Source organism: Sorex araneus, chromosome 1 (assembly GCF_027595985.1).
Source record: "Sorex araneus isolate mSorAra2 chromosome 1, mSorAra2.pri, whole genome shotgun sequence".
NCBI lineage: Eukaryota > Metazoa > Chordata > Mammalia > Eulipotyphla > Soricidae > Sorex > Sorex araneus.
The window spans coordinates 403,164,169-403,178,983 of NC_073302.1; the positions used below are offsets into that span (position 1 = coordinate 403,164,169).

Here is a 14,815-nt window from a genome sequence, read left to right on the forward strand (position 1 = left end):
AGGTGAGGAAAAGTTGTTCATAAAATTCCAAAACAAAATAGGGCTCTGTTATGTTACTGGAGATGTTTTACTGGGGTATTTGTTTTTCCTCAGTGTTTATTTTTTAATTTTAGATACTTATCTCTATTTTTTTTTTTGCTTTCTGAGTAACACTCAGCAATGCACAAGGGTTACTCCTGGCCCATGCACTCAGGAATTACTCCTGGCGGTGCTGGGGGGACCATATCGGATGCTGGGAATTGAACCTGGGTTGGTTGCATGCGAGGCAAATGCCCTACCCGCTGTGCTATTGCTCAAGCCCCGCTTATCTCTATTTTTAAGGGGTTTAAGTCATCAAAGACCTCTTTATCTCTTCTCAATGACTATGCTAAATATTATTTTCATTAATACAGACTGTAGCACTGTAGCAATGTCTTCCCATTGTTCATCAACAGAGTTAATTGACTTCAGATAATATTACCTCCAGGATATGTATTCTCTCGATCTAAGCCTCAGTTGCCCTTACTTCCTAGCACCCCCAAAGCAGGGTCCTGACGAGGAACTGGATGGATTCAGGGCAAGCTGTGAGCTATGTGCTACCCTGGCATCAAAATGGTCCTGGCCAAAATGCCATAATGCTTAACTATAAGTTAATAGCATGGTCATGGACAAATGCTGTCATAATCCAAATAGCAGTAACTAGATTTGAATCCTGCTAGGGTTAGGAATGATTAATCTGGCCTGAGCACTGTAGTCTGAGTCTGTGGCAAGATGTCCCCAGGAGTGCCACCCTACAAGCTCAATGTATCTCTTCTTGTGTCCATCCAAAAAGGACATTGCTCTGAATTAACAATGCAAAGAACTTAAGGAGAAGAGAAAAACAGTATTTACAAGTCAACAGAGCACAAAGAAAGAAGCTACAAGTAAACAGAGAAGAATGGGAGCACTGTGATGGGAGGACTCCAATAAACCTAAGCTCCCTGTGGCAAGGCAAAAAGGGACAAACCAATGTTATCCTAAATATATATAGTAGAAGACTAATATCCATGGCCAGAGAAAACAGGGGATGGTTGGATCTAACTACAAGCGTGTGTAAGGCTGAGGATAGGTAAGATAGAGAAGAGACTGATCTGACAATAAATAGCTGGGAATGAACATGCTGAACAAGAACTGAGTGTTAAAAGTAGGTGAAGAGATATTCTTGATAACCTTTTAGTATCAATATTGCAAACCAAAATGCCCAAAAGGAGAGGGGGGGCAGAGAGAAGAAAAGTGTCTGCCATAGAGTTAGGAAGGGAGTGGGGGCGGGGGAGGTGGGGGGTGATGGGAGGGAACCTGGGGATATTGGTGCTGGGAAACGTACACTGGTGGAGGGATGGATGGGTGTTGGAACACTGTATGACTGAAATCCAATCATGAACAGCTTTGTAAGAATGGATCTCACAGTGATTCAATTAAAAAGTTAAAAAAAAAAAAGTAAAGCACCTTCTCTGTTGGACTGTCTAGCCCCAGATACATTTAATCTAACACCTGTTTTTCATCCAAATAAAATTCAGAAAGAAAAAAACTGGGGGACTATTTGCATAGATAGCTGAAGATTCTTTCAGTATCCTTTCTGAGTTTCGAGGACACAGGCAGTCCAATATGCAGTACACACACTGGCAAAAGGGAGGGAGCAACACTGGCAAAAGGGAGGCAACGTGGCAGGAAAGAGAGAAGGAGGTACATTGTGTTGGACACCTCTGATACACCAGGCATAGTGGCAGGCCTACTTTACAGGCCTCAAACTTTTAATCAACATTGCAAGGACTGTATTAGCTCCATAAGGAAATGGGTTAGGGAGGTGGAGGAGCTTTTCATTCTTGTTAGTGTTCCCAGGACTAGCCCTAGCCTCAACTCAATTCTGAACAGTTGCCAGCTTTCCTAGAAAAATGTAATTATCAACTGAAGAGGATATTCTATTGCTGTTTATTTTTGTTTCATTCTTAAGGAGGCTGGGTGAAGACGGGCAAAAAAAAACATAAAATGACTTTGGCCTGGCTCAACTCTTTTGGAAAACAATGAGGACACTTCTCAAAGAACTAAGAGATGTTAGAGTACAGTGGGTAGGGCGCATGCCTTGCATGTTGCCAACCTGGACTCAATCCCCAGCTCCCCATATGGCCCACCAAGCCCACCAGATGTGATCCCTGAGTGCTGAGTCAGGACTAACCTCCCCAAACAAAAACAAACAGTAAAACACCCCAAACACTAAGAATTGCATTTCCATCTGACTCAGCAATTCCACTTCTGGGCATCTACCCCAAGAGCCCAAAAACTCATTCCAAAATGCATTTGACACTTATGTGAGCACTATTGGAGCACTATTCATGATAGCCAAAAATGCAAACAACTGAAGTGTCCAAGAGCAGATAACTAACAAAGAAACAGTGGTATACATATGCAAGAGAATACTACTTAGCTATAAGAAAAGATGAAGTTATGCAATTTGCTGTTACATGGGTGGAATTGAAGAGTATTTTGCTTAGCAAAGTTAGTCAGAAAGAGAGGGACAAGACACAGAATGATGGTTTACATGCAGAATATAAAGCAGCATAGTAAGGGAATAAAAATGGTCCAAGGCGACAACAAAAGGACTTGAAAACTGATCCACAGACCTGAGCATACCTTGGCAGGGAGACAGCAGGTGGGAGTTTAGGGGATCGGTGGGGAGCCCTGAGATAATGGAAGCAGACACTCTGGTGGGGGGTGTGGGTTCTTCAAGCATGAAGCCCTATCATTAAGAGTATTCTAACTCAGAGCCACTACGATAAATTTTTTTAAATCTAAAAATAAAAAGAAAAAGTAAAGGAACTCTGAAGTCTAAGAGATAAAAGGTAAAAAGTATGTGCCTTTTAAAGTTAATGAAAGGGTTGTTTTTTAAGTAAGAAAAATCATAGCTGAAGTAAAAGGAGCATAAAATCCATAACTTTGGCCAAGAAATCATGTATCATCAGATCGGTCATGAAAATGGGTGAAGCAAAATCAATCACATTTTATTGATTTTTAAAAAAAACAGAATTTGAACTACATAACAGTCACATTTTGTATTTGTCAAGAAAACTCAATGAAGAATATGAATTTGTTTGACAGAAATGAACTTGCCTTGAAAGAAACAAATCATCTGATAACTATATTAATGGGATAGGCCAATATAAATCTTGAAGGATGTAGAGAAAATATCCTGGGTAAAAGCAGTGCTAAGGATTTTTTTTGCCATTTCCTACTAAAATTTTTAAATTTATTTAAAGAAATTTATATTTAGGAAAGATTCATAAGGAAGAGAGGTATTGGTAAATTAGTAAATGGCATTAAGTTATGAATTTATGAGTCTGTCTATTATGATAATTTTTGTTTATTTCACTTTGTAGATTTTTATTTTGTTCTCAAAAAGACAGAACAAGTTCCTCAGCCTAGTACAAATGCACTAATATTCTCTCTACTTGCCATTATAACACAATTTATTTAATTATATCATAACTTATTTATTTTTTGGTTTGGGGCCACATCTGGCAGTACTCAGGGTATATTCCTGGCTCTGTACTCAAGTCTGACTCCTGGTGGGGATTGGGGGACCATACAGGGTGCTGGAAAATGAACTAGAGATGGCTGCATGCAAGGCAAGAGCCCTGCCCTCTGTACTATTTATTGTGAAAGCAAGATTAATGCTGAGACAGGCTACAGCTAACCTGATGTTTTGACTAAGCCTAAGTTTCTGTTTCCCAGAGATAGGACTTGTAGTTTCTAGTAAACTTCCAGTTGAATAACTTGCCCAGATACGGAACTGGTCAGTTGGGTCTGGCAGGTTGTGAGGGGTCACTTTACCCTACTTGGAAACTGTTACTGTTACTGGAAACTATTGTCTAATTGTTGACCACTGTCACCATAGGACCAACACTGAAAATAGACCCGCATATAACCCGCTTCTTAACTTTGAAACCTATATAAACCACTTGTGATTTGGGCTCGGGGTCCTTGTCAAGACTCCACTGCGTTGGATAAGACGTGGACCCTAGCTCAAGCTAGCAATCAAGTTCTTTTGCTTTTGCGTTATTGTGTGTAGACTTGGTCTCTCCTTGACTGGGGATCCAAAACTCACGCGCAACACTATCACTCTACCACCTTCCTCCCCCAGCATAATATTTTCTCTTTTAAATTCTTTAAAAATTTTTTTTAACTAGTTTTATTTTTGGTTATTTTTCCCCAACACCCATCCTGTAGGATAACATAGCCTCAGTAGTTTAGGTTTATTGGGTTACTCCCGTTACAGTGCTCCTATTCCTCTTTGTTTATTTGTAGCTTCTTTCTTAGTGTTCTGTTGTAGGCTAGAGGGCAAGGGGAGAGAGACAAGGAGAGAAGCCAGAGGGAGGCAACAGTTGAGAGTAGATCCAGAGAGAGGCCGGAGCTGGGAGTGCGGGAAATGAGAAAGATTGAAGATTGAATAAACGGTAACTAATCAGCAACCAGCTTGGTCCTCGTTCTTCCTTCGCCTGTCCTTGACCACCGGCCATCCCGATCCAGTCCACACACTGCGGTTCCAGAGCACCGAACGCTGGTGGTGAGACAAAGCTGCCCGGAGAGCCCGCGAGTGCATTCGCCCCTCGGCGTGCTTTAGTTTTTTACACCAGTGTACATTTCCCACCACCAATATGCCCAGTTTTCCTCCCGCCCCTACCCTGCCTCTATGGCAGTTACTTTTCCGCTTTCTCTCTCTCTCTCTCTCTCTCTCTCTCTCTCTCTCTCTCTCTCTCTCTCTCTCTCTCTCTCTCTCTCTCTTTCTCATCACAACAAAAACCACAGAAATTTCTGGTTTATCTCAGGAATTCAGAGATTATTTTGAGAATCATGCCATAAAACCTCAAAGCAATGAACAAATTCCTGGATTCCTAAAACTTCCCAAGGCTGAACCAAGATTTGGAATACCTGAACAGAAGGGGGAGACAGAGAGAGACAGAGAGAGAGTGAGAGACAGAGAGGGAGGGAGAGAGACAGAGAGGGAGGGAGGGAGGGAGAGAGGAAGAGAGGGAGAGAGGGGGAGAGAGGGAGAAAGGGAGAGAGGGAGGGATGGAGGGAGAGAGAATGTTCTCAATGTAAGGAATTGCTACAGTTGGAACAAAAATCTATTCAAACTCCATGACTGAATCATGTAGATTCAATTCAATTCAAATCATGAATCATGTAGATTCAATTCATGGAGAAATTCTTTTAAAAATTATATAGTCTACATTAACAGTCAGCATCATTTTATTTTTCCTTCCCTCTCTCCCTTCCTCTTTCCTTCCCTTTCTTCCTCCCTCCCTTTCTTCCTTCCTACCTTCCTTTCTATTAAGGAAACCAAGAGAGACACATTCCTGTAACTTACCATATGTTTGGGTTCAATTCCTGTTGGTGGTAGGAGTCAAAATCATCTCGCAGGATAATACTGTCACTATGTATTTCGGCTAAAAGAAAAAAATGTTTAGAAAATAATTAGACTGTAACAGTTATTAAGCAAAAAAAGACAATGTGCTGCTTTTGTGAGAATAATGATATTTAATTTTTTGAGGAATGACAATATTTTAAATTAAAATCAAATTTTAAATAAGCAGCTTTTGTATTTATTTGTTTTGGCCCTAAACTGCTAAGGAAGCAGGATAAAGGCGCTGCTCTTTAGACAGAGTTCTCCAAAAATAACCCTACAAAAGTATCAGTAGTCAGTAAGGTTAAAGCTAGCACTAACCTGCAAGGACAAGTAGACGGCTTCTCATAGCCCTCAACCCCCAGAACAAATTCAGTGTCTAACTCACTTAACAGCAGAGAGGTGAAGGAATGAAAAGTTTGGGCTATTTGCTGATATTTACTAATTTGTTTCCTTTTCTGTTTCTTGCTATTCCTTTTTCCCTCGCTTACTCTTCTTCCCTATATTCATTCATTTTCCATTTAAAAAATTTAATATACCTAGCATTTTCCCCTTTGAGCAAGAATGGCAAAATTTTAAGATTATTAGGGCTGCAAATAAAATCATGTTAGCAGTGAGAAGGCATGCAGCAAGTCATCCCTAGTTTTAAGCATACTGTCAGTTTACTTGAGATAGTATTGAACACACATTAAAAATTATTTTAGCCACTGTGATTTATAATTTTACAATGCCGTCAATGAGAGGGTTTTATGCATACAATATTCCAACACCACACCCTCCACTGGAGAGCCTGTTTCCCTCTGTCATTGTCTAGGGGTCCCTGGGTGATCTCTCAATCTCCCCCTCCTCTAGATTTTCCCATCCCATTCCCCAAGTTGCACTGCTCTGGTCAGCATGATTCCTTGAGCAGTTCTTAGATTCTGCTGCTTTGAACCATTCATAGTTCCCCTAGGATGGGTTTTTGTATTCCACTATCTGAGAGAGACCATTCTGCATCTGACTCTCTCCTCCTGGCTGACTTCACTCAGCGTGAAACCCTCCAGGGCCATTCACGTAGCTACACATGGAATAATTTCATCTTCTCTGACAGCAGAGGAGCTAAACATCCATTTGTAAGAAGGAATTGGAGAGATAGCCCAATGGGAAAGATGCTTGCTTTCCATAGGGCCGGCCTGGGTTTGATCTCTGGTCCTCCAAGCTTTGCTGGGAGTGATCCCCGAGCACAGAGCCAGGAGTAAGCTCTGAACATTGCCAGGTGTAGTTCAGAACTTGTATCACTTGTACCACTTGTCATCCTGATGCTCATCGATTTGCTCGAGTGGGCACCAGTAACGTCTTTATTGTGAGACTTATTACTGTTTTTGCCATATCGAATACGCCACGGGTAGCTTGCCAGGCTCTGCCATGCGGGTGGGATACTCTCAGTAGCTTGCCAGGCTCTCCGGGAGGGACACAGTAATTGAACCTGGGTCGGCGCAAAAAAAGCACTAGAAGAAGTTGTGCTAAGAGCAAAAAAACTGTCAATGAACTGAAGAGTATATAATATTTTCAATGAATATAGAGGGCATTCAAATAAAAACAAGTTTATAGCCATCTATGAAGTCAGTTAATGAAAAATTTAAAGAAGTTGCTTTTTGATGTTGTTGTTGTTAAGATAACATGATTACAGTACTGTTACTGTCTAGGACAGTCTGATGCAATTTCACCACCACCAAAGTGAGGTGGGCCCAATTTTAAGCCTAGCTAAGAAAGGATAACTTTCTACCTGAGTTGTAAAAATAAATAAGTGCTCAAACACCTCTCACCATGATAGCCATGGTGTATTTGGAAAGGTAGGTTTCTTTTTACATTAAAATTAATTCTTCCCTGAAACAACAACAAAAACAATTCTTGGATCCTTTACAGTTTTGCTTGAACTAAATATTCTTGATAAAAAGCTTAAAATTCTATGATCTGATGAGCTTCCAATTTTATTCTTTACAAAGGTGTCAATTTCTATCCCTTCCAAATATCCTCCCCTCACACCCCTTCTTCCCTGCTCACAGACATATAAAATTCACTGAACTCACTGAGTAACTAAAATCACCTTCCAATATTAGGAAACATACTTTCAAATTCTCTTTGGTGACATTGCCACTTTCTGCTGTCCAGAAGGCCAGTGAATCAGCATGTATTGAGAGGAATGACTCCTCAGACTCAAAGCCTTAGGCATCGTCACAGAGGAATATAGATTTGAGCGGAAGAGAGAGCTGTGATGTATTCTGTGCGTGGGAGTGACTTAATGATTCCTTTGAGTGATTAGATGCAGTGGCTGAAATGCCTGCAGGGTACAGCTCTCTCAAATACCCAACCTGGCAAAGTCTCAGCTCGGCCACAGTGGGTCACCGGCCCGCCTGAAGTGCCAGAAGGGATGTTTCTGAGCCCTGGTGCTCATCAGCCAAAAGAGAGGAGCCCCGAGCTGTAGCATTACATCAAAGCAGAGCTTCTCAAGGCAGAATTTTTTCCAAAGAGAAAAAGAAATTAATTGGATATACAGATTGAAAAGGAAAACCCAAGAGACAAACAACTGACCTGTCTACAAGTCCCCCACAAAGAGAGACATCTGAAAAAGCTAGGGCCAGCGAGATGGCTTCTTCTCAATCCCATAAAATAAATAGTGCACTGCAGGAAGTTGTTTTTAAAGTAGGTCTTCACTGACATAAATGAGAAGTGTGAGTTTAGCAATCTTGGTTTTCTAAAGAATGTTTTACAAAAGGCCTGAGTAGGTTTTAATGGTCATTCGTTTATATATTAATTTCCAAGTACTATTAAATTAGTGACTATACGTTTCACAAATCTGAGTTCACTTAATACTCATAACAACTCTAGGAGGTAGGTATCTCTATTACTTTTGTTTTATGGGTGTGGATACTGAGGCCCAAGATGGTTGACTGACACGCTTAGTGTCATATAGTAAGGTGAGATTAAATGCAGGCAGCTGGGCACCCCAACCTACACTTTTAACCCTTACACAACCCTTTCCCACGTGGAAAGATCATGAAAAATCTGAGAGGCAGAGATTTTATTTTTCTTTTTTTTTTTAATTTATTATTATTTTTTTCTTTTTTTAAATTTATTTATTTTTAATTAGAGAATCACCGTGAGGGTACAGTTACAGATTTATACACTTTTGTGCTTATACTTCCCTCATACAAAGTTTGGGAACCCATCCCTTCACCAGTGCCCATTCTCCACCACCCGTAAACCCAGCGTCCCTCCCACCCTCCCCAATCCCATCTCCCCGCCACCCCACCCTGCCACTGTGGCAAGGCATTCCCTTCTGTTTTCTCTCTCTAATTAGCTGTTGTGGTTTGCAATAAAGGTGTTGAGTGGCCGCTGTGCTCAGTCTCTAGCCCTCATTCAGCCCGCAACTCCCTTCCCCCACATGGCCTTCGACTACAATGTAGTTGGTGATCGCTTCTCTGAGTTGACCTTTCCCCGGAACGTGAGGCCAGCCTCGAAGCCATGGAGTCAACCTCCTGGTACTTATTTCTACAGTTCTTGGGTGTTAGTCTCCCACTCTGTTATTCTATATACCATAGATGAGTGCAATCTTTCTATGTCTGTCTCTCTCTTTCTGACTCATTTCACTCAGCATGAAACTTTTCATGCCCATCCACTTGACTACAAAATTCTTGACCTCCTTTTTTCTAACAGCTGCAAAGTGCCAGTAAATAAAGCTAAGTTCTTTAAAAATTAGTGTCATTTCCATGGTTGTCTGATCTGAGCCGAAATTCCAAACCTAAAAATGACTTCACTGTTCTTCCACAGTGAAGTGAGTACCGTGAGTACCGTGCTACTCACGGCAGCGTGTACTGTCTCTGGGTTCTATTCATGCTCTAAAGTAGCTCCAAAATAGCTCTAAAGTAGCTCGTGGAGAAACTCAGCACTGGATCACTCTCAAAAGAACATACGTAATGGGATGCCAAGGGGAGTACGTGCACAGAGCTGACGAGACAGCACGGTCTCCCCACTGAGGCTCTACCCTGGAGCATAAGCAGCTTGTCCTGAGTTTAACTAACTCCAGTGAATGAGTAGCAGCCAGAGAGGTCAGAGTTACTTTCCTCATCTCTTTATCATCTGCACATACAGCCAGAGAGTAAAACAAGCAAATCTCATATTTAGGTTAGTGACCAAAAAAATCTTAAATACTCACCTAGGTGTGGGTGTGATGTGGCCTCTGTTGGGGCTGGAGAGAGGAAAAGAGTGAGATGGTTAATTAGTGACAAAAGTATGGTTTAATTATGAACAGTCGCAAACAGAATCACAAAATTTTGGTCACAGTATAAAGGCTAGCATCATTTTGAAGGGGTAGGGGGAAAATGCTAACAGTCTCATAAGATTATAAGTTCTATTTAATTTTACTGTTGTTGCTGCTGTTTTGAAACTATACCCAGTGGTGCTCAAGGATGACTCCTGGAAGTGTGCAGGGGTTGGTATGAGGTTCTGGGGATCGAACCTGTATCAGCTAGTGCAAGGCAAGAGCCGTGCCCATAGCCCTTAGATAATGTATTATGAAGTAATAAATTACTATCATAATGAAAAGTAGACTCTCTTACACACGAAACAGTTATTTGTTACACAGGTTTCCTTGGTACACAACATATAAATGCGATTATTAATGAGTACACCAAAACCCTTTCTGAGAAGTTATGAATGAATTTACTTGGACAAATGTGTTTTGGAAACATATGTGCTTTGTTATCAGGGTTAAATAAAGTGTGTCCCAGACTTAGTTCTTTACCTACATATGTCTGGTCTTAAAAATGTTGCTGATTAAAAAAAATTAAAAATAAGAACTTTATGTAGGTAATAAATAGTTGGATATATAAATTTACTCTTCAATTATAAAATCTTAGTAAAACTAAGTATTCTAATACTTAAGATGCATTCTGATGAAAGCTTGTAACTATCTCAGGGTGATTCAATAAAATTTTAAAAAAATGCATCCTGAGGGTAAAATATACACAATTACATAGTACAAAATTACATAGTGTGTATAATACATAGTTACATAGTACAAAAATGTAAAATATATCATTAATAATTTTACAATAACTATATTTAATGTCTAGTAATTTATATTTTGTGTTCAACAAAATACATCAATAAAATTCCCTATTTTTGTGTTTTTAAATGTGACTAGTAGGCTTTAAAATTATACATGTGGTTTGCATCAAACTCCTATTGAACAATGCTGAACAGGAGCAAAGAGGGTGATCTGTACTAGATAAAAGGAAATCATTATTCTGGTTAAAGAAACTTTGGTACATCTACACAATGGAATACTATGCAGCTGTTAGAAATGATGAAGTCATGAAATTTGCGTATAAGTGGATCAACATGGAAAGTATCATGTAAAGTGAAATCAGTCAGAAAGAGAGACATAGAAAGATGGCACTCATCTATGGAATATAAAATAACAGAGTGGGAGACTAACACCCAAGAGTAGTAGAGATAAGAACCAGGAGGTCTGCCCCACAGCTTAGAAACTGGCTTCATATGCTGGGGGGAAAGGCAGCTCAGATAGAGAAGGGAACATCAAGTAGAGGATGTCGGGAGGACCCATTCGGGTTGAAAGATGCGTGCTGAAAGTAGATCACAGACCGAACATGAAGGCCATTCAATACCTCTATTGCAAACTACAACACCCAAAAGAAGAGAGAACAAAAGGGAATGCCCTGCCGCAGAGGCAGGGTGGGGGCATAGGGGATGGGGTGGGGGTGATGGGAGAGATACTGGGAACATTGGTAGAGGAGAATGGGCACTGGTGGAAGGATGGGAAAATGATCACTGTATGATTGAAATGCAAACACAAAAGTTCATAACTTTGTAACTGTACCTCACAGTGATTCATTAGTAAAAATTTTAAATAAAAGGAAATCATTATTCAGAAGATGGTAGAATCAGAGATGTCCCAGTCATGCAGGGACAATATAGGGTATGAAAAATGAAGTGGCACAAATATAAAAATATGCATCTAGAGCACTGGTGAAAAAACAGAAGAGGAAGTCTTGCATTTGCTATATCATGAACAGAACTAGAGGATATCAGGCATGGAGAGATAGCACAGTGGGCAGGGTGCTTGCTTGCATGTGGCCAACCAGAGTTTGACCCCCCAGGTTGCTCCCCTAAGCCATATGGTCCCCAAAGTCCCCCAAGCCTACCTCCTAAAGGAATGATCCTTTAGTTCAGAGCAAGGAGTAATCCCTCAGCACAACTAGATGTGGCCCCCAAACAAAACAAAACAAAACAAAACAGAAAAAAGAACTAGAGAATGTTATGTTAAGCAAAATAAGTCAGAAGGAGAAAGACACACAATAGTGGATGATTTCGTTCACATGTGGTGTATAAAGTCACAAAGCAAGGAACAGACAATAACCAATGGTACAAACCCTTGGATTCTAACCCTTAAACAAACCGAGGGCACCAGGGATGGGGGGCGGGGTGGGATGTGGAGAGCAGAAGGAAAGGAACTTGCGGAGATGGTGGAAGGATACTGGCACTTGGGTGATATGTATGTTACAGTTTCACCTAACCTATAAATACTAATAGTTTTTAAGTCATAAATTTCAATAATAGCAACATAAATATATAAGGAAAAAAAAAACCAGGGGGCGGGAGCAATAGTACAACAGGCAGGGTGTTTGTCTTGCACACTGCCTACCCGGGTTTGATCCCCAGCATCACATATGGTCCCCTGAGTACTGCCAGGAGTAATTCCTGAGTGCAAAGCCAGGAGTAACCCCTGTGCATTGCCGGGTGTGACACAAAAATCCAAAAAAAAAAAAAAAAAAGGAAACCAACAAAATTTAAGGACCACAACAGATTCTTGTAAAGCCTCCATATTCTTAGAAATCCTAAAGATGAAGAATGAAGGCAGTGCATACTCTGACTCCTTCTTGTTGCAGTGACCACAGCTAATGGGTGTTGGGATGTGGTGTCAGGGACTGAGCCCAGGGCTTCAAAGGACACACGCTCTTCAGTCACATCCCTGGCCATATTCTGATTTGCTTTTAGTTGAAACGTCACTTTAAAATTTACCAACATAAATTAACATGAATTGGTGCCTTTTAAAAATTTAGTAAATAAAGTATTTGTAGATAAAAATCAGTGATATCATTAGTGAAACACATATTAACAGCAAATAAATGAGACAAAAGGAACTTTTGAAGACTTAAGCATAATATAATTTTTTTCAATATTTTCATACTTGGTAGATGATAAACATTCTATTAGTGCAAAATTAACTCATAACTGCACACTTAGTATTTACTTTTTCCATATTCCTTTTGCTGTTCATTACATATATACACATATGTATAGAGAAACAAACGTTTACTTAGTATTTACTTTTTCCATATTCCTTTTGCTGTTCATTACATATATACACATATGTATAGAGAAGCAACATTTACAAGTTATTTTGGACCTATCAGAACACACCTAGAATATTTGTTTTGGTAAACCACAAACCATAATAAAAATGCTTCCATAATATTCTAGGCTTGAACCTTTCCTAGTTGCCAGGGTGCTAATAAGATTTGTGAAGATTGGCTATGTATTTTGGTGAAATTTCACAGACTAAGTTTCAAAGAAGATATGAAATTGGTTTTTTAACTGATGAGGTAATGTTGAAAGAAAAGAAGCATAAATGTCTGAATTTCTGCTTTTAGAAAGTTCCTTAAAGTTTATCATCTTAGGGCTGGAGCGATAGCACAGCGGGTAGGGCATTTGCCTTGCATGCGGCCGACCCGGGTTCAATTCCCAGCATCCCATATGGTCCCCTGAGCACCGCCAGGGGTAATTCCTGAGTGCAGAGCCAGGAGTGACCCCTGTGCATCGCCGGGTGTGACCCAAAAAGCAAAAAAAAAAAAGTTTATCATCTTAGGAAAAAAATGCTGCTAACAGAAATTTCTTTTTATTTAATTGTACTATTTTTGAAAAAGTTTACTCATCTTTATACACTAGCAGAGGATAAAGATTGAAAATATCTGGAAGGAATGAATATGAGAACTCCGTACAGGTGCAAATTTGTTAAATACAATTATGCCAGGGACTGGTGAAAAACAAATATTATTATGTGCAACTTAATAGTTGCAAAGAGACTATTCATATTAAAACAAGCAATTCACAACTAAAGACTGAGTAGGCCCAACATGAAAATGAGTGAATTCTATACCAAATTTTACCTAAAAATAACATGGATCTTGATATATTTAAACAAAGTAACTTTTTAAAAATAAGGCAGGGGGACCAGAGAGAAAGTACAGTGGTAGAGCACTTGCCTTGCACGTGTCCAACTCAGGTTCAATCCCCAGCATCTTATATGTTCCCCGAAGCCCACCAGGAGTGATCCCTGAGCGCAGAGCCAGGAGTTGGCCCTGAGCACCACTGAGGTGCTCCCCATACACACACACAAATTAAAGTAATGCAGAAAAAGTGGGTACTGACACTTTTTTAAGTAAATGAGAAAAAAGCACTTAGCCCTTAGATATTAACAACACTGCGTGTTGGTGCTATTTCTAGAGTCACAGGAGTCTCAGGTGCAGTCCTCAGAGATATCTTTATTTTTGGTGGGAGATGGGAGGTAGAGGTGGATTTTTTTTAATAGCTCATTATTTTTCACCTAGTATGAGTTAATCTGACCTTCACTGTGATCTAAAAAAACCAGCAAAAACACATCCAATATTAAATATTGATTGCTGAATATTTGATACTCTGTGAACATTATCTTTCAATAACTATATTTTCTCTATTGTCTTCAATTGTTTAGTATCTAACAGATCATAATTACTAATTTGTCCTTTCTCCACACATCTCTACTACTGGTGGCAATGTCACCTGGTTTGAGTATTATGGAAAGCAGAATGAAGATTTCTCCAAACAGTAAGACTAGAGGGAATAGAGATATATTACAGTGGGCTGGGCACCACTGCCTTGCAGCCCAGGTTCAATTCCCAGCACTCCATATGACCCTTTGAGCACCACCAGCAGTAATCCCTAAGTGCATAGCGAGGAATAAGACCTGAGTATGATAGGTGTGGCCCCAAAACTAAACAAAACAAGACTTGAACTTCCACAAGACCAAGCAATAATACTTACTGACATACACCCTTAAAATATAAAAATATTAATTTGAGGGGATACATACATACCTATGCTCATGCTGTGATAAGTACAATAACCAGAATATGAAAACACCAAATATTCAACTCTAGATAAATGGATCATGAAGTTTTATTATATATATGTATGTATGTACATATATATACATGTGTGTATATGTACATATATACACACAATAAAATACTATGAGGCTTAAGAAAAGATTAAGTCATACAATTTGCCACTATGTGG

The 14,815-nt window shown here is 39.8% G+C and overlaps 1 protein-coding gene across 3 annotated transcripts in view; it reads right to left on the bottom strand.

Annotated features, from left to right (window-relative positions):
- Window positions 1-14,815, bottom strand: part of RELN (reelin) — a 530,126-nt gene that overhangs the window by 295,606 nt on the left and 219,705 nt on the right. For all 3 annotated transcript variants that reach the window (XM_055133703.1, XM_055133707.1, XM_055133712.1), the window contains exons 5-6: window positions 9,612-9,644; window positions 5,381-5,459 (exon numbers count right to left, since the gene is read on the bottom strand). In XM_055133703.1, coding sequence (XP_054989678.1) covers window positions 5,381-5,459; window positions 9,612-9,644 — 112 coding nt within the window. The remainder of the gene's footprint in view (window positions 1-5,380; window positions 5,460-9,611; window positions 9,645-14,815) is intronic.